Here is a 26,258-nt window from a genome sequence, read left to right as displayed (position 1 = left end):
AAGGGTGGGGCTGGGGCGTTGGCTCAGGATGGACTCAGTGGGCAGATCGCCACCTGTTCATTCACAATTCCTTGGAGGTCTCCCATCCAAACTCGGCTTGGCTTACAAGAGCAATGAGACCCAGCCCCAGGAGGGAAGAGCCGGATCAGACTAAAGGCAGGCCTGGTTCCAGCACCCACTAACTCTGCTGCGGGTGCTCAGCACCTTTGAAAATAGACTGGGGGGCCTAACGAGGAACCTAGTGGGAAGGCGCATGGCGATCGAGGTACCTTCAGTGTGTGGTCTCTTAACCCATGTCCCTGGTCTCCTAGGATGCCTGTGGCCCGGGGCATCGCGGGCAGGCGAGGTACCGCTCGGCGTGCTGGAACGACCGGGCCCAGTTCCATGGGTTTCCTGTGGGCAGGTCGCGGGGCCATAGCGAGGGGCGTCAGCTGGCAGCACTTCTGATTTTACCAACACAAACAAAACCTGCATCAGCTTAAGCCAGGTCCCACCCTCCGCCGAGTGCTACAGACCTGCTGGAGCCTTGTTCCTAAGGGAAACCATTCATCTATTGGCACGTCTAGGGCTCTCGTCACCGGAGCGTCTGGAGCGGGAACAGACCCCGGGAACAGCCCTGCACCGCTTGGGACGCGGAGATCTAGTGGGTCTTCTCCAGCTCCAGTGTCTCAGAGTCTCTGAACATAGGAGCGTGGCAAGCTCAGGACAGCAGGACGGAGGAGCGGTGACCCTCTCTAGGGGCCATCAGTCCCACCGGAAGCTGGGCTCCCAGCCCAGAATTGCAGGTACCCCACGTGCTCCAGGAGGACGGGGCACTGGCAGGAATTGTCCTCACCCCCCCAGCTCCCCTCGTGCCCGTGGACTACGGAGCTGCGGACAGTTTCTCTGCTGCTTTCCACAACACAAGGCACAGCTCCGCTGACTGGCTGATTGCCCCTGCAGTGCAGATCACATGCCCCGCGTCCCGGCTCACCTTCTCTGTGCCGCCTGCAAAGCCCTGGCCGTGGACCCCTCTCCCCCCCGGCCCCGCGTGGGCTGCGGCTGGAGGACGTGCCGAGGGGGGTGCTGGCCCAGCTGCGTCGGCTCACAGGCACTGCGCCCCAGCAAGGCTCCAGGCCTGGGAGATGGGCACTCTCGGCCGCACTGTCTGTTTTAAACCAAGAAATCCACGTCAGCGATAGGCCGGGCCCCTCTGCTACAGCCATGGACACTGACCGGGGCTTCCCCGATCCCCACGCGGGATGGACTCCTCAGCCCACTCGGACACTCGCTTGTACACACGTCGATTTTACAGGGGCGGGGATATTCAGAGCCCACGCACCCCGAGGGCCAGAGCGGAGTCAATGGGGCTGCACCCCAGCCTCCCCCCGAGGCCACGTGTCCCCCAGCCCCCCACCGTGTGACCGCATCCTCCCCAGCCTCCTCCATGTGAGGCTGCACATCCCCTGGCCTCCCCCCTCACTACCCCCCTGTCTCATGGGAACACTCTCCTCTCCCGTATGTCCCCAGCTGAGAGGTACAACCAAAGCCCTGGGGGAATGGTCGAGGGGCCCCCGTGTCTTGAATCTGCTGTGGTGGCAGCTGTGGTTTTCTCCCCCTCTCCACCTCAGGCGAGTGATACATGTGACAACAGTGCAGGGGGCTGGACAGGTGACCTCTCGCTGTCCCGTCTGGTCCTACGAGTCTAGGAGCATCACCACTGAGCAGACAAGCCTTGGGCCCGGCCTGCAGACCGAGCCCTAATGCAGACCATGCCGCGTGTGCATTCGAGCACCTGCAGAACCTCGATTTCAGGGGAGGAAACCGGCCCCCGGCAAGCCACGTGCCCCAGGCTTATTCTCAGGCTTCTCAGACCCCGTGGACCAGCCAGGCCTTGCAGTGCTGCTGCCTACGAGGTGTTAAAGCCACGAACTCCATTGCTCACCTTCCTCGGACAGCGTCCTCCCCCTGCTCTCTGCTCCCTGCAGCGCCACGTCTCCCTGCGCAGCGCGGGCAGGCGGTGAGGAAGGCGTTGCTCTGTCGGCAGCGAGCTCTTTCACACCGTTCAGCCTGGGCAGGGGCGAGCTCCCTGCCGTCACTTCTGCCAACACAGAAATATCCACGTCTGCTGCCCGCTCCTGGCCCGTAGCCAAGGGCCAGCTCCCTCTGCCCCTCAACAATATCAAGCCCGAGCCGGGTTGTGGCCCAGGTCCCACGTCCATTGCTTACGCTCTGCCCGAGCTGTTCTGCACTAGATACGTTCATGGAGGACAGGTCCATCAATGGCTATTAGCCAGGCTGGGCAGGGAAGGTGTCCCTGGCCTCTGTCTGCCAGAAGCTGGGAATGGGCGACAGGGGGTGGATCACTTGATGATTCCCTGTTCTGTTCACTCCCTCTGGGGCACCTGGCACTGGCCACTGTTGGCAGACAGGACACTGGGCTGGATGGACCTTTGGGCTGACCCAGTCTGGCCGATCTGATGTTCTGTTCCACCGTCCGGGGAGAGGCAGGAAGCGTGAGCGTTGCCACGCAGAAGCTCGTTATAATCTAATCGGCGAGTGGTGCTTTCCGCCGAGTGCGGCGCGCGGTTCCACAGGAGCAGCTCTAGGGGCTACATGCCGGTACCTTTCTCGCCCTGTGCTTCGGGGTTTAGAGTCCCCGGTTACCCCAGACCGAGCGGCACCAGCGTGCAGATGATGCCCCAGTCTCAGGGCTGAGGACCTGCCTCTCCCGCTGCCTCCCATGCAAGAGGCAGACGCCAGCCCCTCCCGAGGCTGGTCTGCACCAGACTTCTGTACCTCGAGCTGGTACCTAAACGGGACCTTGGGTTACCCTCTGACACCTTCGGGGTTCTCCTAGCACCCGTCCCCCATCTCCTCAGCCCCCTAACTCCCGTCCTGCTGGGGTGACAGGCTGGTCACAGGACTCTCCTTCCGACAGCTCTGTGGGTCACCGACGGCCGGTCCCTCTGCTCTAAGCAAACTGAAAAGCCACTCAAGGCCCTTTGCTGGAAAACCGGGTCAGCCGCTCACACTCTGTGACCATTCCTGGCTCTCAGACCCATGGAGGCAGGTTGGATTCTCCTGCCTGGTTCAGCTTTGGCAGACCCCTTCCTATGCCCACTGGAGACGGGAGACCAGTCAGCCAGGCCCCTGCAGGGCGAATGCGGGAAGAGACGCCCCTGCCCTGGAGGCCCCCAGCTGGGCGAGGAGCAGCGCCTGGCACGACGGGCTGGCAGGCAGAGGGCCGCCGGGGAGGAGGCTCCCAGGGGCTGAGAGCGACTTCCCAAGCGCCAGGGCTGATCACTGAATGTTTCCCATTCCGTGGGGGCAGCTCCGACTGCAGCCGATGGGAACTGGGCCCTCCGTGTTAGGGGCAGGGCAGCATGGAGCCGTGCTGAGTCTGCACTGCCAGTCTGCACTGAGCCTCGTCTACACTACGGCTGTCCGTGTTGCTCCCCCAGCTGGGCTGGAGTTCACCAGCACAGACCCTGCACCGTGTGGGAGAGCCAGAGGCCGGACAAGCAGAGGCCGGGTGGTCCCGTGCCTAGGGCATTAGACTAGGACTCCAAAGACCAGGGCTCATGCCCCGGCTCAGCCATAGACTCTGTGTGGCCAGTTCCTATCCCTACCGTGGGGACCAGATCCCTGCCCTGCCCACAGCGGTGCAGGGGGGTAAATGCCTCCGCAGACCGGGAGGCAGCCAGGCACTATGGTGCTGGGGGCCAGATAAGTACCTGATCTAGACAGAGCCGTAACATCCAAGCTCCCCGCTCACCTCTGCTCCCAGAGCTCCTCACGTGTACGTCCCATTCCCGCCGCTCCGCATCTCCCCGAGCGCTGCGGGGAGGGGCCTGGGCAGGACAGGGGCTGGGTGCTGCTACTTCCTCCAGGCCTGGGAGGTTTTCCACTTGCCTTTTGTCTGCAGCAGAGAAACCAGAGATGGGTGTAGGCATGAGGCCAGGTCAGGCCTTCCCTCGAGCCCTGGAAAACCAACCGGGCCTAGGGGTTTGCAGTTCCCCTGCCCGAGGAGGGAGCCAGGAACCAGCCCGGTTCAAGTGAATGCAGTCGAAAATCCCACTGTTCACCTTCAGCCCGAAATCTCGAAATCCCAGCCTCTGGGCTGCTGCATCCCGCTGTGCTGTGGGGAGACGAACGGCCGGCGTGACTGGGTCTGGTTCCAGGCAGAGCCTTCAGACAGCTCTCTGGGCCGAGGACACGGGCGCTGACTGTAGCTACAACACACACAGACAGAGCCAGCGTCAGACTCCTGCCAGGTGCCGTTCGGTCCAGGCACCGCGGCGTTACAGAGCGTGCCCTGGGGTCGCTAGCACGAGCCGGTTCTGAGACAGGCCTTGGGGAATGGCCTCTCCGTGGCGGGGCCCTGTGGATTCGCGGGGTCTCGGAAGCACGGCTAAGCGCGTATTTCTAACAGGTCATTTGCTGCTGTGCTGCTTTTGGTTCCCCCGAGCAATCCCAGCCACGTGGCCGTTGCATGGAAACCCTGGACACCGAGCCACAGCCCAGGGCTGTCCTGGGTCTGCCAGATGCCTGCAGTAAGATCGTCCCGTTCGAGCCAGGTGGTTCGTGGAGGGACCGTTGCTCTGGCCCAGCAGGACTCGTACCCAAACAATCTCCCCCGTTCGCCTCCGAGCCCCACCCGCGACGTTCAGATTGTCGGCACTGGGGTCTCTCACACCAGACAAGCCAGGGGCCTTGGCAGAGAGCGGGGCAGCAGGAAAGGGCACAGCCCCTCCTTTCACATCGTGAACCTGATCCTCCTCTTACCTGCACCGTGCCAGTCCCAATGCCCCATCTCTCCTTGCCGGCTGCCCACCACAGCGGCTGGGGCTGGGGCGCTGGGGGTCCGGGGCCGGGGCGCCGAGATCTCCTGCAGGCACTTCTCCAGGCCTCGGAGAGGGGAGTTCTCGGGGCTCAGTTCTGTTTAGACAAAATAGGACCAGCACAGAGCTTGGGCCACAGAGCAGCTGCTGTCAGCGGTCCCCCACGCTCACCAGGGCTCCTCAGCTCACGGTCCCCACAACCACCATCACTCCTCAGCCCACTGGTCCCCTCACCCCACAGTTCCCCCCTCTCAGCATTGCTCAGCCCATGGTCACTGCCCACCATCACCCCCCAATGCCCCCAGAGAACCTGCCAGGACACACAACCCGTCCCCAGCACAGCGGCTGTAAGAAGTGGCTGGCACGGTAACTCCCGCTGCTTTGTGTGAGGCTGGGGAGAGGTCACGGAGCGATCGGCACGGCCTGACAGTCCACGAGACGCCCCGACGCCCCCGGCTCACCTTCACTGCCCCACCTCCACGCCCCCGGCCCGGCGCCCCACGGGGCCCTCTCCCCGTCGGCACTGCTGCTGGAGGAGTAGCCAGACGGGACGCTGGCATAGCGTGGCCGGCCGGCGGGTATTTCCTTCAAGCCGTTCAGCCATCCGTAGAGGGGGGAGCTCTCCGCACTAGCTGCTGGATTAACCACACAAACCCCCCAGCATCAGGGCCGGCTGGGACGTGTCCTGGGCACCCCGGGGATTTCAGGACATTTTTAGATTTGAGAAGAGTGGGGTTAAGGCGAATTTAAAAAAGGGTCAAATCTTAATCCCGCCTTCTCGCCCTTCTTGGTCCTGTTCTCTCCCAAGGCGCATTGAGGAGCCACAGGCAGTTCCCACGTCCCCCGTGCACCCCCGCTGCGTGCCCAGCCCCACCCGGGACACTGCCCTGCCGAGCTCCCACCCATTTTAGCCCTTTCTCGGCTCCTCGTCTCACCTGCCGCGCATGCTCCCCAGGGCCTCGGCACCGGTCTCTGCTCCCCCTCTCCCGGGGCTTTGCTGGTGCAGAAGGAACTAGTTGCACTGGAGCCCCTGGGCCTGGCCATGGCAATGTCCTTCAGACAGTTCTCCAGGCCTTGGAGGGGTGGCGTGACCTCTGAGACGGCCCCTGCTTTAACGAGAGGCACCACATCTCTGTCAGCGGGAGGCTGGGAGTCACAGCCCTGCTTCCATCCGCCTTGGCCACTCGTGAAGCCAGCCGGCTCTGCTAGCAGCTCCCAGCCCCCGCCAGGCCCGCTGAAACCCCCAGACTCTCCGGCCCTCCAGCGGGAGTGCGGTGTGTTACCATACAGAGCCCCGAAAGGGGCCCCCAGCACAGCCGGGGCCATGGCAAGGAGCCGCAGCGATGGGCTTCCCAGCAAGCCACGGCTCCCTGCACCTCAGGGCCTGGGGGCTTTGAGGAGTGGAAATCCGTGGAGAAGCCGCCAGAAAAGGGGTGAGTGAGACCGCGTGGTGCATGCGCGCCGAGGGCCAGATGCCCAGCACAAAGCCACAGGAGCCACTGGGGCTCCGTCGAGGTACGGCAGCCGAGGATCGGGCCCGAGGGGTCCTAAGAACGAAGCCAAAGGCAGCGAGAGGCAAGAGGAGCAGATCTAAAGTCTGGGAGAAAAGCAAACGGCATTCCAGCGACGGAGAGCTCGGCAGGGCCAAACTTTCCCTGAGCGGCTGCGCGGCTTCCAGGGAACTTAGGACCCGACTCACTCGAGGGTATTAGGTTTTCACTGGTGGCTGACATACAGTGCTGCCGATATGCCCATAACGTATCATTTCCCCCCAAAGTCGGGCTGAGCTCCAATTCCAGTGGGTCTCGGACTATCCCACAAGGGGCTGCTTCCCCGTCTGAAAATCCTGCCTTAAAAAGGGAAAGGCTTCCATTAAAACTCGCCTCCCCCCCCCCCCCCCCATGTGATTCCAGGGCTAGTAAAACAGACTGAAAAGCGACCCAGTCAGATGTCGCCTTTCAGGTCCATGCTGTGCTCGGTTCTGCAAAGCTGAACCAGGGACACTGAACTCTCTATTTACCTTCTGTTTTCACTGGCCACCCCGCTGTCTCCAGTCTGCCCCGCGGAGCCGGTGAGCTGCTCAGAGAGGAGCGGCTGCCTGGGGTATTGGACTGACTACGGCACGGTACAGGGATGTCCTTCAGGCAGTTCTCCAGGCCTCGCAGCGGTGAATTCTCTGCACTGACGTCTGTTTAAACAACACCAAGCCCGCGTCAGTGCACGGCCTGCAGCTCTGGGATGGGTTCCCTCCATCGCTGAATGAGCCTGCGTCCAGTGCAATTCACCTGCGCTCTCCTACTGCGACTGGCTATGAATTCTAGGTGTCTTGCAGGGACTTCGAGGTACTAAGCTGGGTTCATCCCTGGAGGAACTCCACTCAGGTCAGCGTTACACCAGGGGTAAATAGGAGCCTTTGCAGTGAAGAGACCAAATCTGTCTGGATTCACGTCTATTGCTGCAGAAAGAGCAGCAGGCTGGAAGAAGCGGGTTTACCTCCAGCTGGTTCTCGGAAAAGCTTAGGGGAGAATCCGCTGTGGACACCCCTGACTTCCACCCCACGTTGTGTTTGTTTTTATTGGGTTAAAAAAAACCACCCCCACACCCTGTTGTGTTTATAAGAGGTTACAAGCCATCCCCACGCCTACATAAGGCAAAGCGTGTACCAGAACCACGTGCCACTCAGAACCAAGGTCTGATTCATCCGCACAGGGCGAAGCCAGAAGCCAAAACAGACGTGCGCGAGATCAGAATCTGCACGCTGGGAGCGCCAGCTCTTTCCCCAGTTATTTCCACTTGTGTGATGCGCAGTGAAAGTCAGCAGCAGCGCAGGGGCCGCAGGGCTGGCGGAATTCACCCCTGGAGCCCACAGGGTTAAGTGGCCCCCAGGCCGCGTGCTGGGACCCTGCCAAGGGGTGAACTCTGCACATGCGTGGAATGGAGATGGAAGTGAGCCAGGCTGCACAGGCATACAGACAGCACTGGAATAGGATCGCCATGGGGTGTTGTTCTGACCCCGGCTGACCCCCTTGCCACCTGATCTTTATGGTGGTGACACTGGATTATGGTGTAAACACTTCAACTGACCTTCTCCAAGTGATCTCCTTGCCCCGGCCCCCGGCCTCCTCTGTCCCATGTCTCTCTGCGTGGGGCTGGCCAAGGCGCTGCTGGCTGGCATGTGGGGGCTATTTACTGGGATGTCCCTCAGGCAGTTCTCCAGCCCGCGGAGGGGCGAGGTCTCCGTGCTGATGTCTGTTTAAAGAAAAGATCCAAAGCCGATATCAGCCGGAGCTACATATCGCTGAGCCCTGTAAAACCCACTGAGCCTTAGACGGGCTCTCGACCTGGGCAGACACGTACTCCCCTCCGAACGCAGGGACTGGCTGTAGGGGCAGCGCAGGGCGGGCTGAGCGCAGGGGTAACGTAACAGTCTGTGTTATACAGGAGGTCGGGCGAGACGATCTCATGGTCCCCACAGTGTCTCACTCCCCCCTTTCCTGCTATCCTCAACACATGACACTTGTTACCTAGTCTCTGGGCGACAAAGGGACCTCGGCAGTGCCAAGGACCCGGCCCACCTACTCGTGGTGTACGCCAGTGCACACCTTCTTGTTAACTCTCTTACCACTTCCAAAGTTACTTTTCCTCCCTTGGTATCCTGCTGTTAATTGATTTATCTCGTTAGACTGACCTCGCACTGGGTAAAACACCCCCATCCTTTCATGTATTTATACCTGCTCCTGTATTTTTTACCTCACACATCTGATGAAGTGGGTTTTAGCTCACGAAAGCTTATGCCCAAGTAAATGTGTTGGTCTCTAAGGTGCCACAGACTCCTCGCTGGTTTTACCAGTGTAAACGAGACCCAAAGTGACTTGACCCAGGACACAGACAGCCTGTGCCAGGGCCAGAACCCAGCTCTCCTGGGTTCCACCCCAGTGCCTTACCCACCACGCCATCCTTCCTCTCCAGGCCCCCAAACCGACTCAAACCCTGAGAGAAACCAGAGCCAAGGAACGCAACAACGCTGGCATAGCCAAGCGAATCAGCGAGTGCACGCAGAGCCGGGGGAACCAGGTGGCGGAAAGAAGAGGACCCAGACCCCTCTGGAGCTGTAACAGAGGAATGGAGGAGGGAAAGGAGGAGTGACCTGAGCACAGACACCAGAGAGCACAGACAGCTGTGCAAGACACTGAGGAAAAGCCAGGAGAGACGAGGAGGAAAAACCAACCTCACAGCTGCATGGAAGGAACAGGGTGCTGATCGCAGCAAGACCAGGGAGAGGAAAGGAGGTCAAAGTCTACAGCAGGGTTCTCAGACTGGGGATCGGGACCCCTCAGGGGGTCACAAGTTCTTACATGGGGGGTCGCGAGCTGTCAGCCTCCACCCCAAACCCCGCTTTGCCTCCAGCATTTATAATGGGGTTAAATGTATTAAAGAGGGTGTTTAATTTCTTAGGGGGGGGGGTCGCACTCAGAGGCTTGTGACGTGAAAGGGTCACCAGTGCAAAAGCTTGAGACCCACTGCTCTGCAGTAAGGTTCCCTGTATAAATAGCTTATAAAGGGTTAATAAACAATTGACACACGTTAATCAATTGTTACCGAGCCCAACAAATTGCTTCTGACTATGGCTTATAACTAAGCTTGGCAGGGTTAGATTTGTGTCAGCACACGTGCATTTCACCGCACACACACAAACCGACAACAAATATTTCCATCAATAGCCATCAAAATGTACATCTATGTAGTCTGGACATGAGCGCAGGGGACTGGACTAGATGCACCTCTCGAGGTCCCTGCCAGTCCTGTGATTTATGGGCAAAGTAGGAAGAATCCTGATTGGGAACTTAGGGTTTAATGTAAGGATAGTTACTGGGTATATTTTGACACGTGATGTTGACAGATTGTGTTTTAATGGCTATAAAGCTTTACATTTTTGAAGCTCACAGTTTACTGTCCCTAAATATTTATTGTCTGACCCCCCCAGTGTCTGACCCCTCCCCTCGCCTCACAGTTCTGCGCAACTGATACATTTAAATGGCTAAAAATAGGAAAAAATGCTTAAAAATCAATATCAATATTATCTGTCAAAACTATAAAAAAACCCTGAATTCTACCACGCCTGCTTATAGCCATCTACAGCATCTCCCAGTGAGGTGCCAATAAGCACCTGTGACATCCTGCTCGTCACATCCATTCATCATTCAGTGACCCTGTGAAGCCATTTAGAAATGGAATCGTAACGTAAGAGTGACCGAAAAGGATGTTTAAGTGCCGTGCTAGGGTCGGAGATGGGTACGGCAGAGACCCGCTCAGTGACAGGGGCAGCCGGGACCCTCCAGCAAGCCGGGCAGCCGTCGACAAGACCCACGGTGTGATAGCACGTGTGTTCTTGGGCTCACCCTCTCCACACCAGCTCCGCACCATGCCCATCGCAGGTCTCCTCGGGGACACATCTGCTCCTGCATTGTGGGCCAGCACTCGGGAAGCCCAGGATGTACTGACAGGTGTTTCCTGCAGGCAGTTCGCCAGGTCATGGAGGAGGCTGGTCCTTGGCGTCATCTCTGCTTGAGAAACGTGGAGAGACATGCTCCAGCTCAGGGTCGGCAGCCAAAGGACCGACCCACTCCTGAGCTGCAGATAGGAACAGTGGATTCTGGCCCATCCCACCCCTTTCTAGGGCCCGGTCCTGGTCCCATATAGTCCGTGGCAGAGCCCCATGGACTTCAATTGGGCCCGCTGGTTGGAGCACTGTCCTACCTGCAGCGGACGAGTTCCAGAGCCCGGCCTCCACTCCCCCCGTCTCCGTCTCCCGCTCGGTGCCGCTGGCCGAGGCGCTGCAGGTCGGCAGGCTGGGATGCTGGGGGGAGGGTACGGCCATGCCGGTCACACAGCTCAGCAGGCCACGCAGGGGGGAATCCTCTGTCGCTGCTTCTGTTTTAAGGACAGGAACGATGCCCAGAATAACAGCCTGGTGACTGTGGCTGGAAGAGGCGTCCCGGCCCTTCTGCGCATGATAAACCCACCAGCCCATTCCCCAGCTCCCAGAACTAGACGCCCTCCGATCAGAGCCCGGGGATTGGGCCAGCGGCGAATTCAACTCGAAATGGACATGACCAGGAATCAGCTGCACTCCGAGGCCCCTCCTCCCCGCCCCTTGCATCCCTGTGGGACGGCAGCACGGAAAGGGCTGGGGAGGGAACCCGGGAGGTCCTGGTAAGGACACGCTGATTTCTGCACGTTCCCTAGTACAGTCCCTCCTCTGCAGAGCGGGCGGACCAATGCCTGGGGCGACGCCCTGTGTACGGAATGAGTCTGACACCACTGGTGCCCAAATAATTGAGATTTTAGGGACCTGAAACCCCCCCCACTGTCCTGTTCCCGAGCAGAGGAGCCGACCCTTCCTACCCAGCAACAGAGAGTTTGTCTCCAAGGTGTGTCCAGCGGGGATGCCCCCACCACGCACTGCGGCTCTCACCTTCGGCGGACCGGCTCCCAGCTCCGCGCCCTGGCCTCTCCCCCAGGGCTCTCTGCGCGCCGCGGCTGGCGGGCGGGTGGGAGCAACGGGGGCTGGTCATAGCGATGTCCTTCAGGCAGTTCTCCAGGCCGCGCAGCGGGGAGTCCTCCAGCGCCGCCTCTGCTTTAACGGACAATGGAGAGGGCACGGCCTGCAGGTGCAGGACAGGTGGTGTCTGCCCCCAACACGCTGTACCACTCACTAGCCAGCCCCCCGGACTCCCTCAGCGAGATCCCCCATCCCCACATGGGCAGAGTCACAGGGGGCTGTGCAGGTCTTGACCTGAGATGCACTTTGAGAGGCCTTTGCTTTATGAGCCTGTGCTGGGGAGAGAATTTGGCTTCTGAGGCTAGCAGCCAGCCGGAGTTACTAGCCACGGCTCTGGTAACACAGGGCAGTGCTGAGCGCTTGCTGGGAATACACGCAGAGGTTTTACAGCACTGGCAGGACACTGTCTAGACGGGGTATATTTCCACTGGCAGAGCTAACGTGCGATAGATGCTTTGCAGCAGTGTGTACTGGGGTGTGCACCACTGTGGCTTGCCCCCATTTCAAATGCACTGGTGCAAGCCCTGTTTTACACCAGCACCACCCAGCGACACCGGTGCGATTATATCAGTGCAAACCCCCTTGCACAGGGAACGCCTAGGTCTGTGCCAGAGTGTGAAAGTGGCATGGCGACCGCTCCCCAGCATGTGCCCTGGCGGCTGCCTGGTCTGCTAACGTCTGGCTGGGTTCTCAGCAGGGAACCGGCCATCCCGCTCGCAGCGGGTGACTCGTTTCTCTGCTCCCTCGCTGCGCCTCTCATCACTACCACAGCCTGAGCCCGTTCCCCGGCCCTGGAGACCCGCTCGAGGAGCATTCAGCGCCTGACGCTCTGAAAGTGATTTCAGCAACGACTAGCCTGGGGGTAAGTGGCCGGTTGTTGACTCTTAAACCCGCGGGGCCTCAGGTCTGCTGCGCACGTCTCCTTCCCAGTCTGGGAGAACCCCCCCGCCCCCATCTCACCTTCCCCAGGACTGCGCCAGGGCCCCGGCTCCAGCCCCCTCTGCTCCGCCCCCCGGTGGGCGCTGCTGGTGGAGGAGCTGCAGGCTGGCCAGGCGGGAGGACAGGGGCTGGTCACGTCTCCCCAGCAGCTCAGCAGGCCCTGGGCGGGGGAGCTCTCCGCAGCTCCTTCCCTTTTAACAGCTCCTATGAACAAGTCAGAACTTCGGCTTCTGGGTGGGTCCCTTTGCTATGGGGCACGACAGAGACTCGCTGCCCCCCTCCTCCGACCTCCGCAGGCAGCAGCCATGTGACTCTCTGCCTCTTCCCCCTTTGGGGCCGATACCTTGGTACAGCATTTCCCCTCCGACAGGTCCCTGGAGGATGGGCTGACCCCATATTTGTCTATGGGGCCAGGGAGTCCTTACATCAGCCATCAGCGGTGTGGCCTGAGGGACGGATTGGCTCAACTTTCCGGGTATAAACATGGCGACCAGGAGGCCTGGACGGGAGCAGGCCGCTGGAAGTGATGGTGGCTGACAGGAGAGACAGACCCCAGGAGCACAGAGCCATCCACCACCTGGGCAAGGCCGGGGAGGGAAGGCAGGCCAGGGCACGGCCGTCTGTCTGAACCACAGAGCGACACGTGGCCTGCGCTGCCTCTGGTGCCGTCTCACGCAAGGCACGTTCAGGGGACGGGGTGTGACTTCGATGGCTCACCTTCACCAAATAGGCTCCTACCCCCGGCCTCTCCTTCCGCCCTGCTACGGGGGGCGCGGCTGGACGGCGTGGCAGGAGGGCTGGCTTTCCTCACAGGCCTGGCTGGGGGGCAGCTCTCCCAGCCGGGGTCCTGTGGATCCTCCGCGGTTACTTCTGTTTTCACTGTATGCAGAACAGCAAAGTCAGGGTCAGCGCCTGTGGGCTGGCTCCGTCCATCCCCAGACCTCCTACAGCCAGCTGAGGGTCTGGCAGACGAGCACAGGCTGGGTGGGGGAAGCCTGGCTTTTATCCCCACCTCTGTCAATGATTCACGTGAGCAAGACTCACCCAGGGCAGAGATACCGACCCTTCCCCCCCCACAAAGCCTGCCAAGACCTGCCCATGCGACTGCTTCTCGGTGCAAGCGCTCAGCATGATTGTTCCTCGGATGTGGACAGCAGATTTTCTGAGCCAGCTCCCTACGAGAGGCGTGTGACGTTATTGATATAAAGGGGGACCATATAGAACATGGGTTGCAACCAAGGTCCTGTAGTGGCACCAAATCCTAAGTAAAGGGGGTCATATAAGGTGTCTAAGACCAGGTTCTGGGTTGCTGGTTATGATTATGCTGTCTGTATGTCTGTGTATTATTTTGTAGTTGAAGTTATAAGTATTGGCTCTGTAATGTCTATATTTTGTATTATGCTCTGCCTCTGGGAAGTGTCCCAGACAAGCTGATGTTAGCCCGGCATAGCTGGCTTGATGGCCCATTAAAGGCCATCGGCTACACAATTGACCCCTGGAGAGAAGGCAGACACGCCTTGTGACTCAGCAAAGTATGCAGGGACTGGCCCATGTGACTCCAGGCTCCATTTTGCTGTAAATTTCCACAGTGAAGACAAAGGGATTCTTATACCTGGAAAAGTCTATATAAGGCTAATGCCTCCTCTCCATCTGGTCTTCAATCCTGCTTCTGACCTCTGGAGGAACTTTGCTACAAACTGAAGCTCTACACCAGGGACTGAGGACCCATCCCAGCGGGGGATGTATTCCAGAGACTTAATCTGAACCTGTCGTTTACTCCAGCACTGCTGCAAGCCTGAACTAAGAACTTTGCCATTACTGTATGTAATTGATTCCATTTAACCAATTCTACCTCTCTTCTCTACCTTTTTCCCTTTGTAAATAAACCTTTAGATTTTAGATTCTAAAGGATTGGCAACAGCGTGATTTGTGGGTAAGATCTGATGTGTATATTGACCTGGGTCTGGGGCTTGGTCCTTTGGGATTGAGGGAACCTTTTTCTTTTATTGGGGTGTTGGTTTTCATAACCATTTATCCCCAGGACGAGTGCACTGGTGGTGATGCTGGGAGACTGGAGTGTCTAAGGAAATTGCTTGTGTGACTTGTGGTTAGCCAGTGGGGTGAGACCAAAGTCCTTTTGTCTGGCTGGTTTGGGTTGCCTTAGAGGTGGAAAAACCCCAGCCTAGGGCTGTAACTGCCCTGTTTAAGCAATTGGTCCTGATTTGGCACTCTCAGTTGGGTCCCGCCAGAACCGCACCGTCACAGTGGCGTAGTCGGCAGGATCCACAGAACCAGGTCAATTAAGCTTTGGGTCAGAACCCCACGCTATCCAAATTTTAACTTTAGGATTGAGAGTTTTGTTGGTTAAAGATCAGTGACCATGAGACAGAAAGCATCAGGAAAAGCAAGGAAACTGCAAGCCTTGAGAGACAGCCTGCAGTTTGATTATGAGCAAGAACTGGCAGAAATTCGAATGGAGAAAGAGGCTGATGAGAGAAAGAAAGAAGTTGCTAAGAGAAGAAAAAGCTCGTAAGAGGCGTCTGGAGCTGCTGGCTGCTGAGGAGAAAACTCGACAGATGCAACAGGAGACAGCTAGACTCCAACTCCAAGTCAAAAAAGCAATGGAAGAACAGCAGAGACTGTATCCTCTTGAAAGTCCAGTTTGTAACAATGTTGGTATGTTGTATAACTCTGAGCAGTTGTCTGGGGGTAACCAAATGTACCCCAACAATGCCACCTTTTATGTCAATGCTGTTACTGTGGGTTCAGTAGAGGGTGGCCCCATAAATTGTGCCAGTGCTATGGATGGGAATGGTAATGGAAAATTCATAGAGTGTGTAAAAGTCAATGGTAAAAGCTGTTTAGGGCAAATTATGGCTTCTAACATCACTCTTGTTAAAGCAGATCTGGTCAAAGAGGAAGATTATTTACCAAATCAGAGTGTGAATGTTGTGATCCTCTGTGAGTTTACTGTCCGTGTGCCTTTAGCCAGAATCCACCTTGAGTGGAATGGGGCTCAGCATGAAGTGATAGCTGGCGTCAGGAAGTTATTGCCTAAAGATCTTTTAATTGGGGAAAATGTGAAAGCTTTGTTCAGTCCAGGTAGCCAGTCACAGGAGAGGAATAATCTTAAACCTGTGTCTATTGTGAGCAATGATTTGCCTGAGGAGGGTTGCTCCAAAGGTTTGTCTGTGCAAAAAAGCAGTGTGTCTGGGAATGAAGTTTCTGAATGTCTGTCTGATGTCTCAGAAGGAAATCTGGAGTTAGATCAAGAGCAGAAAGATCTCATTGGGGAGGAAAATGTTTCTCAGGTTAAATCCCTAACTGAGGAAGGAGAGGGTAAATTTGTAATGGGTAATGGATTGGTGGCTAGTGCAGCTTGTAAAAGTGAACCTGAAATGGGTAACTGTGATTTGCTAAAAGTAGCTCAGTGTAGTGAAAAGAGCAGCAGCTTATCTGTTGGGAGTGGCAATGTGCCTGGTAGGGAAAGTTTGGAGGAGCCTAGGCAGCCTTGTGAGCTGATGGCTTTGTCTGATCAGCAGTTTGGGAAGGGAGGGATAGTGGAAGATGAGTGTCCATATCCCTTACCTGTTTCCTGTGTGGAGAAATGTGACAGTGAAGGGAATGTGCCTGTCTCTGTCAGGGGTATTGACTTGCCTATGAAGGGAGCTACCTCGGTCTCCAAGCAGTTGTCTGTGGACAGCCCTGTGTGCTGGGACAAGGGAAATGAGATCCCAAGCTGTGTGTCTGGTAAAGGAGAATGTGTCTCCGGCTCTTCTGTGTATGTGGAGCAGACAGAAGGTGCCTGTCAGCCTGTGATGGTGGAGGGTGGTTCAGTTGTCTCGGAGTTGGTTGTAAATACAGCTAAAGCCCAGGAAGGGAATAGTCCTGAGTTTGTGTCTGCTGGGGAGAATGGCACTGTGACTAGGTTGCATCCAGTTAGTGTCATAGCAAGGTCCCAAAGACCAGACAGTTCTGGTGCTTGTAGTTTGCCAGTTGCTAATGTGTGGTTGGAAAAGGGTGTTGCAACTCTGTCTGATCAGGGTGATACCCTAGCCAGGGCACAAGGAGAGCGTGAAGGTAATTTAAGTGTGTTACCTACTGACAGTTTGACAACTGGTAGCAAGAAGGAAAAGATTCCTGAACTTGTTCATGGCCAAGGGAAGAAGACTGCTTCGGACCTGTTATCTAGAAAGTCTGTAGGTGTGCCTAAAAGGGGATTGTGTAGAAATCCGCCTGTGGGGCCTGAAGTGAGTCTAAGTGTGAGTGAGACCCAGAAAGCGGCTGTGGTTGCTCAGGGAAGTATTCCTGTAAAGCAAGCCCTAGGTGGAGAGGGGAAGGGCAGAATTTCTGTGAGGGGTGAATTGCTGCTTAGAGAAGCTCCTAGGAAAAGGAATCCTCATGGTAGCCTGTGCAAGCAGTTTACTGCAACTGAAGGGTGTAAAAGTGATTTAATCAAGGAAGTTTCAGTTCCTAACAGCCAGAAATTTTCTGTTGTGAATGGATCCACTGACTTTCCTTTTGAGAGATCCAGTGTGGGCAGCTTTGAAAAGGTCTCAGGTGGAGTAGAAGCTGTTAAGGAAGTTGAGCAGCCCTATAACCACCTGGCTGTGTGTGGCCAGCTTGTGGGGGAGACAATGGTGTTGGGACAGGAATGTCTCCATGCTGAATCTGTAAGTGAGCAGTCTGTGCTTCAGGATCTGAGGACAGATTCAGTTACTGGTGTTTCAGAGCAGAACAGTTTTATGGCTGAATGCTTCAGGAGGCAGGGGAGAGCAAGCCAGCTCTCACCCTCAGACTCTTTGGATTTGTGTGGTATCTCTGTGAGACAAAGTCCAGCCTTGGAATCCATAGCAGCTGAAGAGTTAAAAGCTAGTGTCTGTGTTGATGCGAATTACTTGGCTGGCAGGGAGAAGACAGAATTGCTAATAGCTGTTAGCACAGAGGGCCCGCCCCATCAGCCAGTGAATTCTGTTAAGCAAGAGAAGTCAGGGTTTAATCCTGCAGGACAAGAAGGAAAGAGAAGACTGAATTTTGCAAAGGGAAGCCACAGGTTAACCCTAAAATGCCCAAACTCCAATGGTATTGAGCCAAGGGTGTGGCATGACAAACATGATTGTAAATGGACACTTGCAATGAATTTGTTGTTATTACTAATGCTAAATTTTGTAACTAATGTGTTGCTATTGCCAAGAACTGTAACAATGTACAATGTGCCCAATCTTTTGGGAAGTCCCTTAAACATGTTGAAAGGAATACATGAAAACACACTTTATGTTAAAGGGCCTTGCTATACTGATGTTTCACAGTTAATGCATGTAAACAGTGTTGGAACGTTTCACAGGGGAAAATACATTCCAGACCTGATGTGCTGTATGAAAGGGGAAACTGAGGCACACTACCATATTGCTTTCATGGCTAAATGCCAAGAGTCCTGTACTATGAACAATATCAATATCTACATTGGTTTAATGTTAATTGGGTTCAAAACATTGGCCAAAGCTGGTATGGATAAAGTAGCTGTTTTCTTTAGCTCTTGGCAAGATCACATGAAACATACAGGAACCATGCTGCAAAAGCTAACCAAGTTATACCTTTAGTTTGTAAAGAGATCCATTCATGTTATTGAACATGACTTTGATAAACCATTTCGGTTATACACTGGTGCGGCCTCTAGCCCAACACTAGCTGTAGTGAGACAGACCCAAGGAAAGGGGGCTCTTGGGATGCAGTCAGCGATGTTTTGTCATCCCTTCCTGCATCAATTTTGCGTTGGGGGTGTGACGTTATTGATATAAAGGGGGACCATATAGAACATGGGTTGCAACCAAGGTCCTGTAGTGGCACCAAATCCTAAGTAAAGGGGGTCATATAAGGTGTCTAAGACCAGGTTCTGGGTTGCTGGTTATGATTATGCTGTCTGTATGTCTGTGTATTATTTTGTAGTTGAAGTTATAAGTATTGGCTCTGTAATGTCTATATTTTGTATTATGCTCTGCCTCTAGGAAGTGTCCCAGACAAGCTGATGTCAGCCCTGCATAGCTGGCTTGATGGCCCATTAAAGGCCATCGGCTACACAATTGACCCCTGGAGAGAAGGCAGACACGCCTTGTGACTCAGCAAAGTATGCAGGGACTGGCCCATGTGACTCCAGGCTCCATTTTGCTGTAAATTTCCACAGTGAAGACAAAGGGATTCTTACACCTGGAAAAGTCTATATAAGGCTAATGCCTCCTCTCCATCTGGTCTTCAATCCTGCTTCTGACCTCTGGAGGAACTTTGCTACAAACTGAAGCTCTACACCAGGGACTGAGGACCCATCCCAGCGGGGGATGTATTTCAGAGACTTAATCTGAACCTGCGGTTTACTCCAGCACTGCTGCAAGCCTGAACTAAGAACTTTGCCATTACTGTATGTAATTGATTCCATTTAACCAATTCTACCTCTCTTCTCTACCTTTTTCCCTTTGTAAATAAACCTTTAGATTTTAGATTCTAAAGGATTGGCAACAGCGTGATTTGTGGGTAAGATCTGATGTGTATATTGACCTGGGTCTGGGGCTTGGTCCTTTGGGATTGAGAGAACCTTTTTCTTTTATTGGGGTGTTGGTTTTCATAACCATTTATCCCCAGGACGAGTGGCACTGGTGGTGATGCTGGGAGACTGGAGTGTCTAAGGAAATTGCTTGTGTGACTTGTGGTTAGCCAGTGGGGTGAGACCAAAGTCCTTTTGTCTGGCTGGTTTGGGTTGCCTTAGAGGTGGAAAAACCCCAGCCTAGGGCTGTAACTGCCCTGTTTAAGCAATTGGTCCTGATTTGGCACTCTCAGTTGGGTCCCGCCAGAACCGCACCGTCACAAGGCGCCTCTCCAAGGTTGTGCAAATACGTGCAAGACAACGTGGGAAACATGCACCAGGCACCACAGCTAGACACACTGCGAGGGCCAGTCACCCTGCTCCTGCGTCTCTCGCCAACTGCCCCTCCCTTACAGCGAGCGTCAGGCGAGGGGCAGCCGAGCACCGGCTGCAGGGAGCTGTTCCCGACTCCAAAGGGGATGCTATAATTTTACACACACTCACCTCCTACAGACGAGCTCCCATCCTCGCCCTCCAGCCTCCTCTGCCCTGGGTCTCCTCGCGTGCTGCCCTTGGCCGATTTGCAGGGCGATGGGTGGGGATGACGGGGCTTATGAACAATTATTTCCTTCAGACAGTTTAGCAGGCCTTGGAGGGGGCTATTCTCTGCTGTCCCCGCTGGGTGAATATTAAAATAAACACATTATTAACACAACCCCTCGCCCTGCGTGAAGAAGATTCCCCCTGACTCTGAATCATACGAAAATGCCTGGGTCTATAACCAGATCCCAGCACCAGAGCGCGCCTGGGATCCTCTCTGGTGGGGTCTCGCACGCTGAGTTGGGTGGGATGTTGCATTTTGGTCGCTAGCTCGTTTGTGTTCAGTGAGTAAAGGAAGAAGCAGCGAAGTCAGGGCAGGTCTCCATTTCCCTGCACAGCCGAGTAGCTCGGAGGTTCCTGAATTCCGATGAGAATGAGGTTCACATTTTTAACAGGGAGGTACATTAACCGGGAAATTGGGTTGAAAAGCTCGGGGAAAGGTTTTCATTCGAACGATGCAGGAAAAATAAAGTGTCAATGGCCTGAGCCCTTTAAACACCAGCCTCTGAGTGCCACCCCCAGGAGAGTGGGTGGGGCGGGTCCCCGTCGCCGGGACGGCCTCCTGCACAGATCTAGGACAGGCCCCCTCAACGTGCTCAAAAACGCCAGGGCCCAGCGAGGGGGGAACTCAGGGCTCCAGGCCAGGGGGACCCTTGGGCAAAGGCACAGTTTTACTTCTATTGTGGGGGGGGGGGGCAAAGGCTGGCATGGTTAGCAGGGTCCAGGGAGGTAGCGCCACCTCCACCCCCGACTCACTCAGGAGGCCACCCAGCCTGTCTGGGCGGTGGGGGGATGCAACCAAAAAATATAACTCAAAGGGGGGACTCAGTTCAAAAGTTTGAAAACCGCTCAGGGTGCAGGGAAGGGGGAGCTAGGGGCTGCGTGCAATGGAGGGGAGAGCTCATGGTGCAGGGAAGGGGGAGCTAGGGGCTGTGTGCAATGGAGGGGAGAGCTCAGGGTGCAGGGAAGGGGAGCTAGGGGCTGCGTGCAATGGAGGGGAGAGCTCATGGTGCAGGGAAGGGGGAGCTAGGGGCTGCGTGCAATGGAGGGGAGAGCTCAGGGTGCAGGAAGGGGAGCTAGGGGCTGCGTGCAATGGAGGGGAGAGCTCAGGGTGCAGGGAAGGGGGAGCTAGGGGCTGTGTGCAATGGAAGGGAGAGCTCAGGGTGCAGGGAAGGGGGAGCTAGGGGCTGTGTGCAATGGAGGGGAGAGCTCAGGGTGCAGGGAAGGGGGAGCTAGGGGCTGTGTGCAATGGAGGGGAAAGCTCAGGGTGCAGGGAAGGGGGAGCTAGGGGCTGTGTACGGGAAGGTGGGGGGATCCCAGATTCAGTGGGTGGGGGCAGGGGGCGCTGGGGCTCCTCCCTTCAGCCCCACACCACTCCCAGCTTGGGGGAGGCAGGTTCAGCCCTGCGCTGCTCCCGGCTTCATGTGATGTGGAGGCGCCGGCTTCAGCCCCGCGTTGCTCCCAGCTTCAGCGCCAGGGCTCGGGTTTCAGCCGCAGGGCCGTGCGGCCCCCTGAAACGGCTCACGGACCCCCGGGGGGCTGCGGACCCCCGGCTGAGAACCACTGAACTAGGATGCAGAGGGTCAATGCTGGGAACAACCAGTGGATCGTCAGGGAAGCCCGGATCAGGCAGAGCAGCAGGGCAGAGGTGGGGGCTCAGAGCCAGCAGTCAGGAGCCGGTGCGCATGTGTAGACAACATACCGGTGGGAGGGGTTAGTAGGGTACCCCAAGGGTTGTAGGAAACAGGACTCTGGGCTGATCAGTGGTTTATGGAATTTAACCCTGAAAACCCAACAGTTTATATTTCTAGGGGCCTTTACGGAGATTCTCCCCAGCCAGCCTGACTGGTGACCCTCTCCTGTGCCCGTGTGCACTGGCTGAGTTGGTCCTGATCGGGGAGGAAATAAGGGCTTCTCTGGACCTATTTGATTTAGTGTATGAATCAGTTGTGTTCATATGGGGTTATGCAGTCCTGTCCTCTGATCCCCCAGCGCCCCTCCGGTTTCTCTCCAAATCTCTGAGAATTTCAGACTCGTCTGTCGGCTCGCAAGCCCCGGCAACGGAGCGACCAGGTCCTGAGAACACACTGAGGTTTTAGGTCAAATCCATCACTGAGACCTAAAGTGTTTGGCTAACAGCACATCACTCTGCTGCCAAAACTCCACCCCACACGAATCCTATAATCCTATACATTTGCAAACCACATCCTCCTTCTGAGGAGAAGGGGCCAATCCACTGACACTGAGGTCAACAGGCGTCTTTCCATGGACTCTACGGAGAGACGCGTCAGGCCCTATCCTCTGCCTTACTGAACCGTACCTTCATGAGAACATCTCCAAAGCCCCAGCTCCAGCCTCCTGTCTTCCACATCCCCTTGTGCGCTGCTGGTAGACGAGCTGCTGGTTGGGGTGCTTGGATAACTGGGCCTCTTTACAGCGAGAGGCGTCAGCCCCTGGATGGGGGAACTCTCTGTCGTGACTTCTGTTTTAACTACAGAAACAAACTCAATTTCAGTCCCAGTCCTGCAGCCGGATGGCTCGGTTCCTTCTCTCCTGAACACGGTCAGCACAGCCGACTGGATCAGCGGCTAGACCAGGGGTAGGCAACCTATGGCACGCGTGCCGAAGGCGGCACATGAGCTGATTTTCAATGGCGCTCATACTGCCCAGGTCCTGGTCAGTGGTCTGGGGGGCTCTACATTTTAAGTTAATTTTAAATGAACCTTCTTAAACATTTTAAAAACCTTATTTACTTTACATACAACAATAGTTTAGTTATATATTATAGACTTACAGAAAGAGACCTTCTAAAAACGTTAAAATGTATGACTGGCACGCGAAACCTTAAATCCGAGTGAATAAATGAAGCCTCGGCACAGCACTTCTGAAAGGTGCCGACCCCTGGGCTAGACCATAGACAGGACACACACTTCTTTCAACTGCCAAGCGTCCAACCAGAAACCAGGTTCATTTTGATTTTAGAATGCCTGAAACCAAGGGAGATCCACAATCCCAGAAATCACATGGGCTCAGCGCTTCTCCCCCGTCTCTCCAGTGACCAGTGTGCAGAAGGGGATGCAGTGTAGGAAGGACGGAGCATGGCCATATCGAGGTTAACATGGCAACACGGATTTGGGTACATGCATGTACCTCCTCTGCATGGCAAGAATACTGATCAATGCAGTGACATCCCTGTCGGGTGGACCCAGACACTCGAATAACGAATGGCTCCTATCCAGCTGGCACCCAAATAATCTGGGCTTAACTGGGCCCCAAATTCGGGCTGTGTAGTTTTGTACCCTGGGGGCCTGATGCTATTAACTTATTCTGTGTAAATCAGGAGTCGCTCCACTGAAATTACATCAGTGTAAAACCAGTGTCAGTCAGCCAGCCCCAGCTCATTCTGATTATACCACACGCAGGCAGCAGCAGAGTGTTCGATCTCTCTGCTCTGCCTAGCGAGATACTGTCTCTTCGTCCATTGAGGTATAAACACATTTTAACTCACCTGCAGCACATAAGCTTTTCACCTCCCCCCTCACTCTCTTGTGTTCCACGTCTCCTGGTGCGCCGGGGCTCTGCATGTTGGGGTAACGGGGTCTGTGGATGGGAATTTCCTTCAGGCAGTTCAGCAGACCTTGGAGGGGGCTGTTCTCTGGAGCCACTTCTGTGTTAATAGTAAGAAAAGAAACAGATCAGCAGGAGACGTGTAGCCATGGCAGCCAGTCTCTGAGCCCCGTCAAATCTACAGGAATTTACACTAACCCCCCAACCCTTCTCTTTTCTCTCTTCACGCTCCTGCCAGCAAGACTGGGCTGCACATACAGACCCAGCACGTCCCGGAGCAGGTCGTCTATACAAAACTGCCTGTGGAAGGAGGCATTCAGATCTGGAGCCCCAGGATGAGCCAGATGGGACCCAACAGATTGTGTCCAGCCCAATTCCTATCATTCTAAGCCCGCCCCGCCCCGATGCACCTCACCCACACGGGACAGCGGTGTGTCACACCCCTACAGCACTATTCGGGGACGTGTCGGCCTGCCAAGGCAGTTTTGGTACCTAGCATAGTCTGACTCCTCTGTGACTCACCTGCATACAGTCTCCTAAGCGAAGCCCCTTCTGTGCTGCTGGTGGACACGCAGCTGCTCGGTGTGTCGGGATGACTGGGTCTATTGACAGATACTTCCCCTAAACAGTTCTCCAGGCCAAGGGGAGGTGGAGTCTCTGGAGTTACTTCTGGTTTAACTAGACAGACAACGCCAGCATCAGCTCAGGGCCTGTTGCTGAGGAGTGGGTTCATTTTAACCCTATAAAACCACCTGGATCTTTGAGAGTGGATATTTAGACCTAGTGTTAAAGAGACACCTCTCCACCGTTATTGGGTGGGCATCCGTGAACCACTACTGGCGAGGATGGATGGTCTTGTGGGCAAAAGGCTCTGGCCTTGGCCTCAGGAGATCTGTACCTATCAACTCCTCTACGTTACTGACCCACTGACCCCTCCTCTGCTCTGCCAGAGAGGCCAGATTTACCATCCTTTAGTCCAGTTTTCCCCCTGCAATTTCCTGCTTCCCCCCCGCCATCCCTGGTGCCCAAAAGGATCTCAGGTAGGTATCCACAAAGCCACTATGTTCTCTGCTTTCAAACTGCACCTTAAAGCCAAGCTCAGGGTTCATAAACAAAATAGAACCACGGACTTTCTCCCTGCGGTTGTGTATGGTACCCGCTTACCATCAGCAAACGCCCTCTCAGAGCCCATCTCAGCGTCACTATCAGCAGCCTCAGCTGGCTCCACAGTGGCCTTTGAATTCCCCAAAAGAAATTCTGGGATTTCCTTCACCAGCTTCATCAGCGCGCTAAGGTGCAGGCTGCCCTGACGCGCTCCTGCTTGAGACACGGAGAAAAACTTACCAGGAGCTCAGTGCGATCGGCACCTGACCTGAGGAAAGAGCAGTTCTTTCTTTCCTTTTTTCCACCTCGGGCAGAGAATCTCTTACCTTCCTCATCCCCTGTGGGGCACCCGTCCTCTTCTGTTTGCCCTGAGTCCCAGAATCCACCCACATCTGGGTCATCCTCTGGAAAGGCCAGTTCTACACCTAGAAAGACGTGGGTGCATGGAATAGTGGATGTCACCATGGGCACCATTTTATCATTGGGGGGGAGGGTCTCCGTCCACATGGTTCCTATTACCCTTATGAAATGCCTCAGGCTGCAGAACCAGCGGCCTCCTATCACTTCACCGCTGGGAGGTGTGTTGGCTGCCGGTGTGGGATTCGCACCAGGAGACCAACTTTACTCAGTGGTGGTAGGTGAAAGCTGACCATAGGGGTCCCATTCTGTGTGGTACCCCCCGGAGGAGGGGCTGTGCTTGCAGATCCTGGGCTGACAGCTCCCAGTGCAAGTCAGAGCAGCTGTCCTGGGCTGTGGCATGGATCAGATTCCCCCTAACACCATGAGCTCCTCCCTCCTCCAATCTGCCATCTATGCTGGGGCTTGCAAGGGGCCAGGGTGCCTGCACGGGGGAAATTCTCCCCTGACCCCTGGGGCTGCATCACCAGCCCCTCGGCACCGCCAGAGGTGTGTGGGGCCGGGGGGGGGGGGTGGGGGCAGAGTCAGTTCCTAATAACCTAGGAGCTTGCTTGGCCCCAATGGGGCTCCCTCTGCGGACAGCGGAAAGGGGCCCCAGGATGGTGGGGGAGGGGAGAAGAGAGACACTCTGGGTCTAGCTTATACCTTCTGGGGGCTGGACCCGCTGCCAGGTCTCAGCCAGCCCAGCGACGGGTGTGCAGCAGATCCCTTACACACCCGCCAGCCAGGCTGGCATCGGGGGCAGTGGCTTGGCGTTGGTTACTGAAGGGCTCACTCACCCTCCGAGCTGCCGCTGTCGCTGGCGAGTTCTCGCTCTCGCTCTCCGGAGATGCCGCAGATCTGGCCGCCAGCAGCCTCCCGCTCCGCAACCAGGGCCAGAAGAGCCAGCGTGGGAACCGGCTGACCTGGTCAGCGAAAACAAGACCCAGAACAATGAGTCCCGCTCTGGCGAGCTACCCCAGGCCATTCAGAGGCTGGGTGACCAGCAGCCTGTCCGAGCAGGGCCAGCAACCACCCAGAAGCTCAAAGCCACCCCAGCTGGGGACCGGGGCTGTCCTGGGGGCAGAGAAAAGATGAAGCTGCTGAGCAGGACGGAGCCAAAGCTTCTTTGCACCTCGCCGGCCATCCATGGAGCTCAGAGCAACTCCCACCTGGTCTGCCCAGTTCTCTTCTGTCCACCACGGCCAGCAGAGTCATTCAGCTCGGGCCAGAATCCAGCCCTGTCTGTGCGCATGTCCGGGAACCTGGCTACAGCTCAGCTGCGCCCCAGACAGGGCCCTTAACACACGACCGGGTCCTGGTTCGAGGCCCAGTCTGGGTGGGAGCTGACAAACAGGGCGACCCTGCACTTCAGGCAGGACGGTGCAAAGCAGGGGCAGGAGATGGTGCAAACCTCGGTGTGTGTTGCTGCCTGGGGTGGGGACGTTTCCTAGACTCACAGAACCACAGTCTTCAAAGGGACCGTGAGGCTCATCCAGTCTAACCCCTGCCAAGATGCAGGATTTGTTGTATCTAAACCACCCAAGACAGATGACTACCCAGCCTCCTATTGAAAACCTCCAGTGAAGGAGCTTCCACAGCCTTCCCAGGTGTCTGTTCCTTCCCTACTCTTCTTACAGTTAGGAAGTTTTCCCAAAATTTCATCTAAATCTGCTCTGCTGTAGTTTGAACC

At 56.1% G+C, this 26,258-nt stretch overlaps 1 protein-coding gene across 11 annotated transcripts in view; it reads right to left on the bottom strand.

Moving 5' to 3' along the window:
• The window catches only part of LOC120392699 (protein KRBA1-like), a 47,510-nt gene that overhangs the window by 4,157 nt on the left and 17,095 nt on the right, over nt 1-26,258 (bottom strand). For 2 of the 11 annotated variants that reach the window (XM_039517435.1, XM_039517445.1), the window contains exons 3-24: nt 25,366-25,491; nt 24,496-24,594; nt 24,230-24,382; nt 23,588-23,743; nt 23,007-23,165; nt 21,819-21,989; nt 19,403-19,576; nt 13,042-13,203; nt 12,346-12,528; nt 11,299-11,457; nt 10,581-10,754; nt 10,223-10,384; nt 7,908-8,072; nt 6,844-7,011; nt 5,759-5,932; nt 5,285-5,458; nt 4,768-4,920; nt 4,068-4,214; nt 3,758-3,901; nt 1,925-2,080; nt 974-1,147; nt 270-443 (exon numbers count right to left, since the gene is read on the bottom strand). In XM_039517435.1, coding sequence (XP_039373369.1) covers nt 270-443; nt 974-1,147; nt 1,925-2,080; nt 3,758-3,901; nt 4,068-4,214; nt 4,768-4,920; nt 5,285-5,458; nt 5,759-5,932; nt 6,844-7,011; nt 7,908-8,072; nt 10,223-10,384; nt 10,581-10,754; nt 11,299-11,457; nt 12,346-12,528; nt 13,042-13,203; nt 19,403-19,576; nt 21,819-21,989; nt 23,007-23,165; nt 23,588-23,743; nt 24,230-24,382; nt 24,496-24,594; nt 25,366-25,491 — 3,507 coding nt within the window. The remainder of the gene's footprint in view (nt 1-269; nt 444-973; nt 1,148-1,924; nt 2,081-3,757; nt 3,902-4,067; nt 4,215-4,767; nt 4,921-5,284; nt 5,459-5,758; nt 5,933-6,843; nt 7,012-7,907; nt 8,073-10,222; nt 10,385-10,580; nt 10,755-11,298; nt 11,458-12,345; nt 12,529-13,041; nt 13,204-19,402; nt 19,577-21,818; nt 21,990-23,006; nt 23,166-23,587; nt 23,744-24,229; nt 24,383-24,495; nt 24,595-25,365; nt 25,492-26,258) is intronic. The other 9 variants (XM_039517436.1, XM_039517438.1, XM_039517442.1 and 6 more) reach the window with 9 other exon arrangements.

This window comes from Mauremys reevesii, unplaced genomic scaffold (genome assembly GCF_016161935.1).
Source record: "Mauremys reevesii isolate NIE-2019 unplaced genomic scaffold, ASM1616193v1 Contig11, whole genome shotgun sequence".
Classification (NCBI taxonomy): Eukaryota; Metazoa; Chordata; order Testudines; family Geoemydidae; genus Mauremys; species Mauremys reevesii.
Note: the sequence above shows the minus strand (reverse complement) of the source record. Positions and strands in the feature narration are given on the sequence as shown.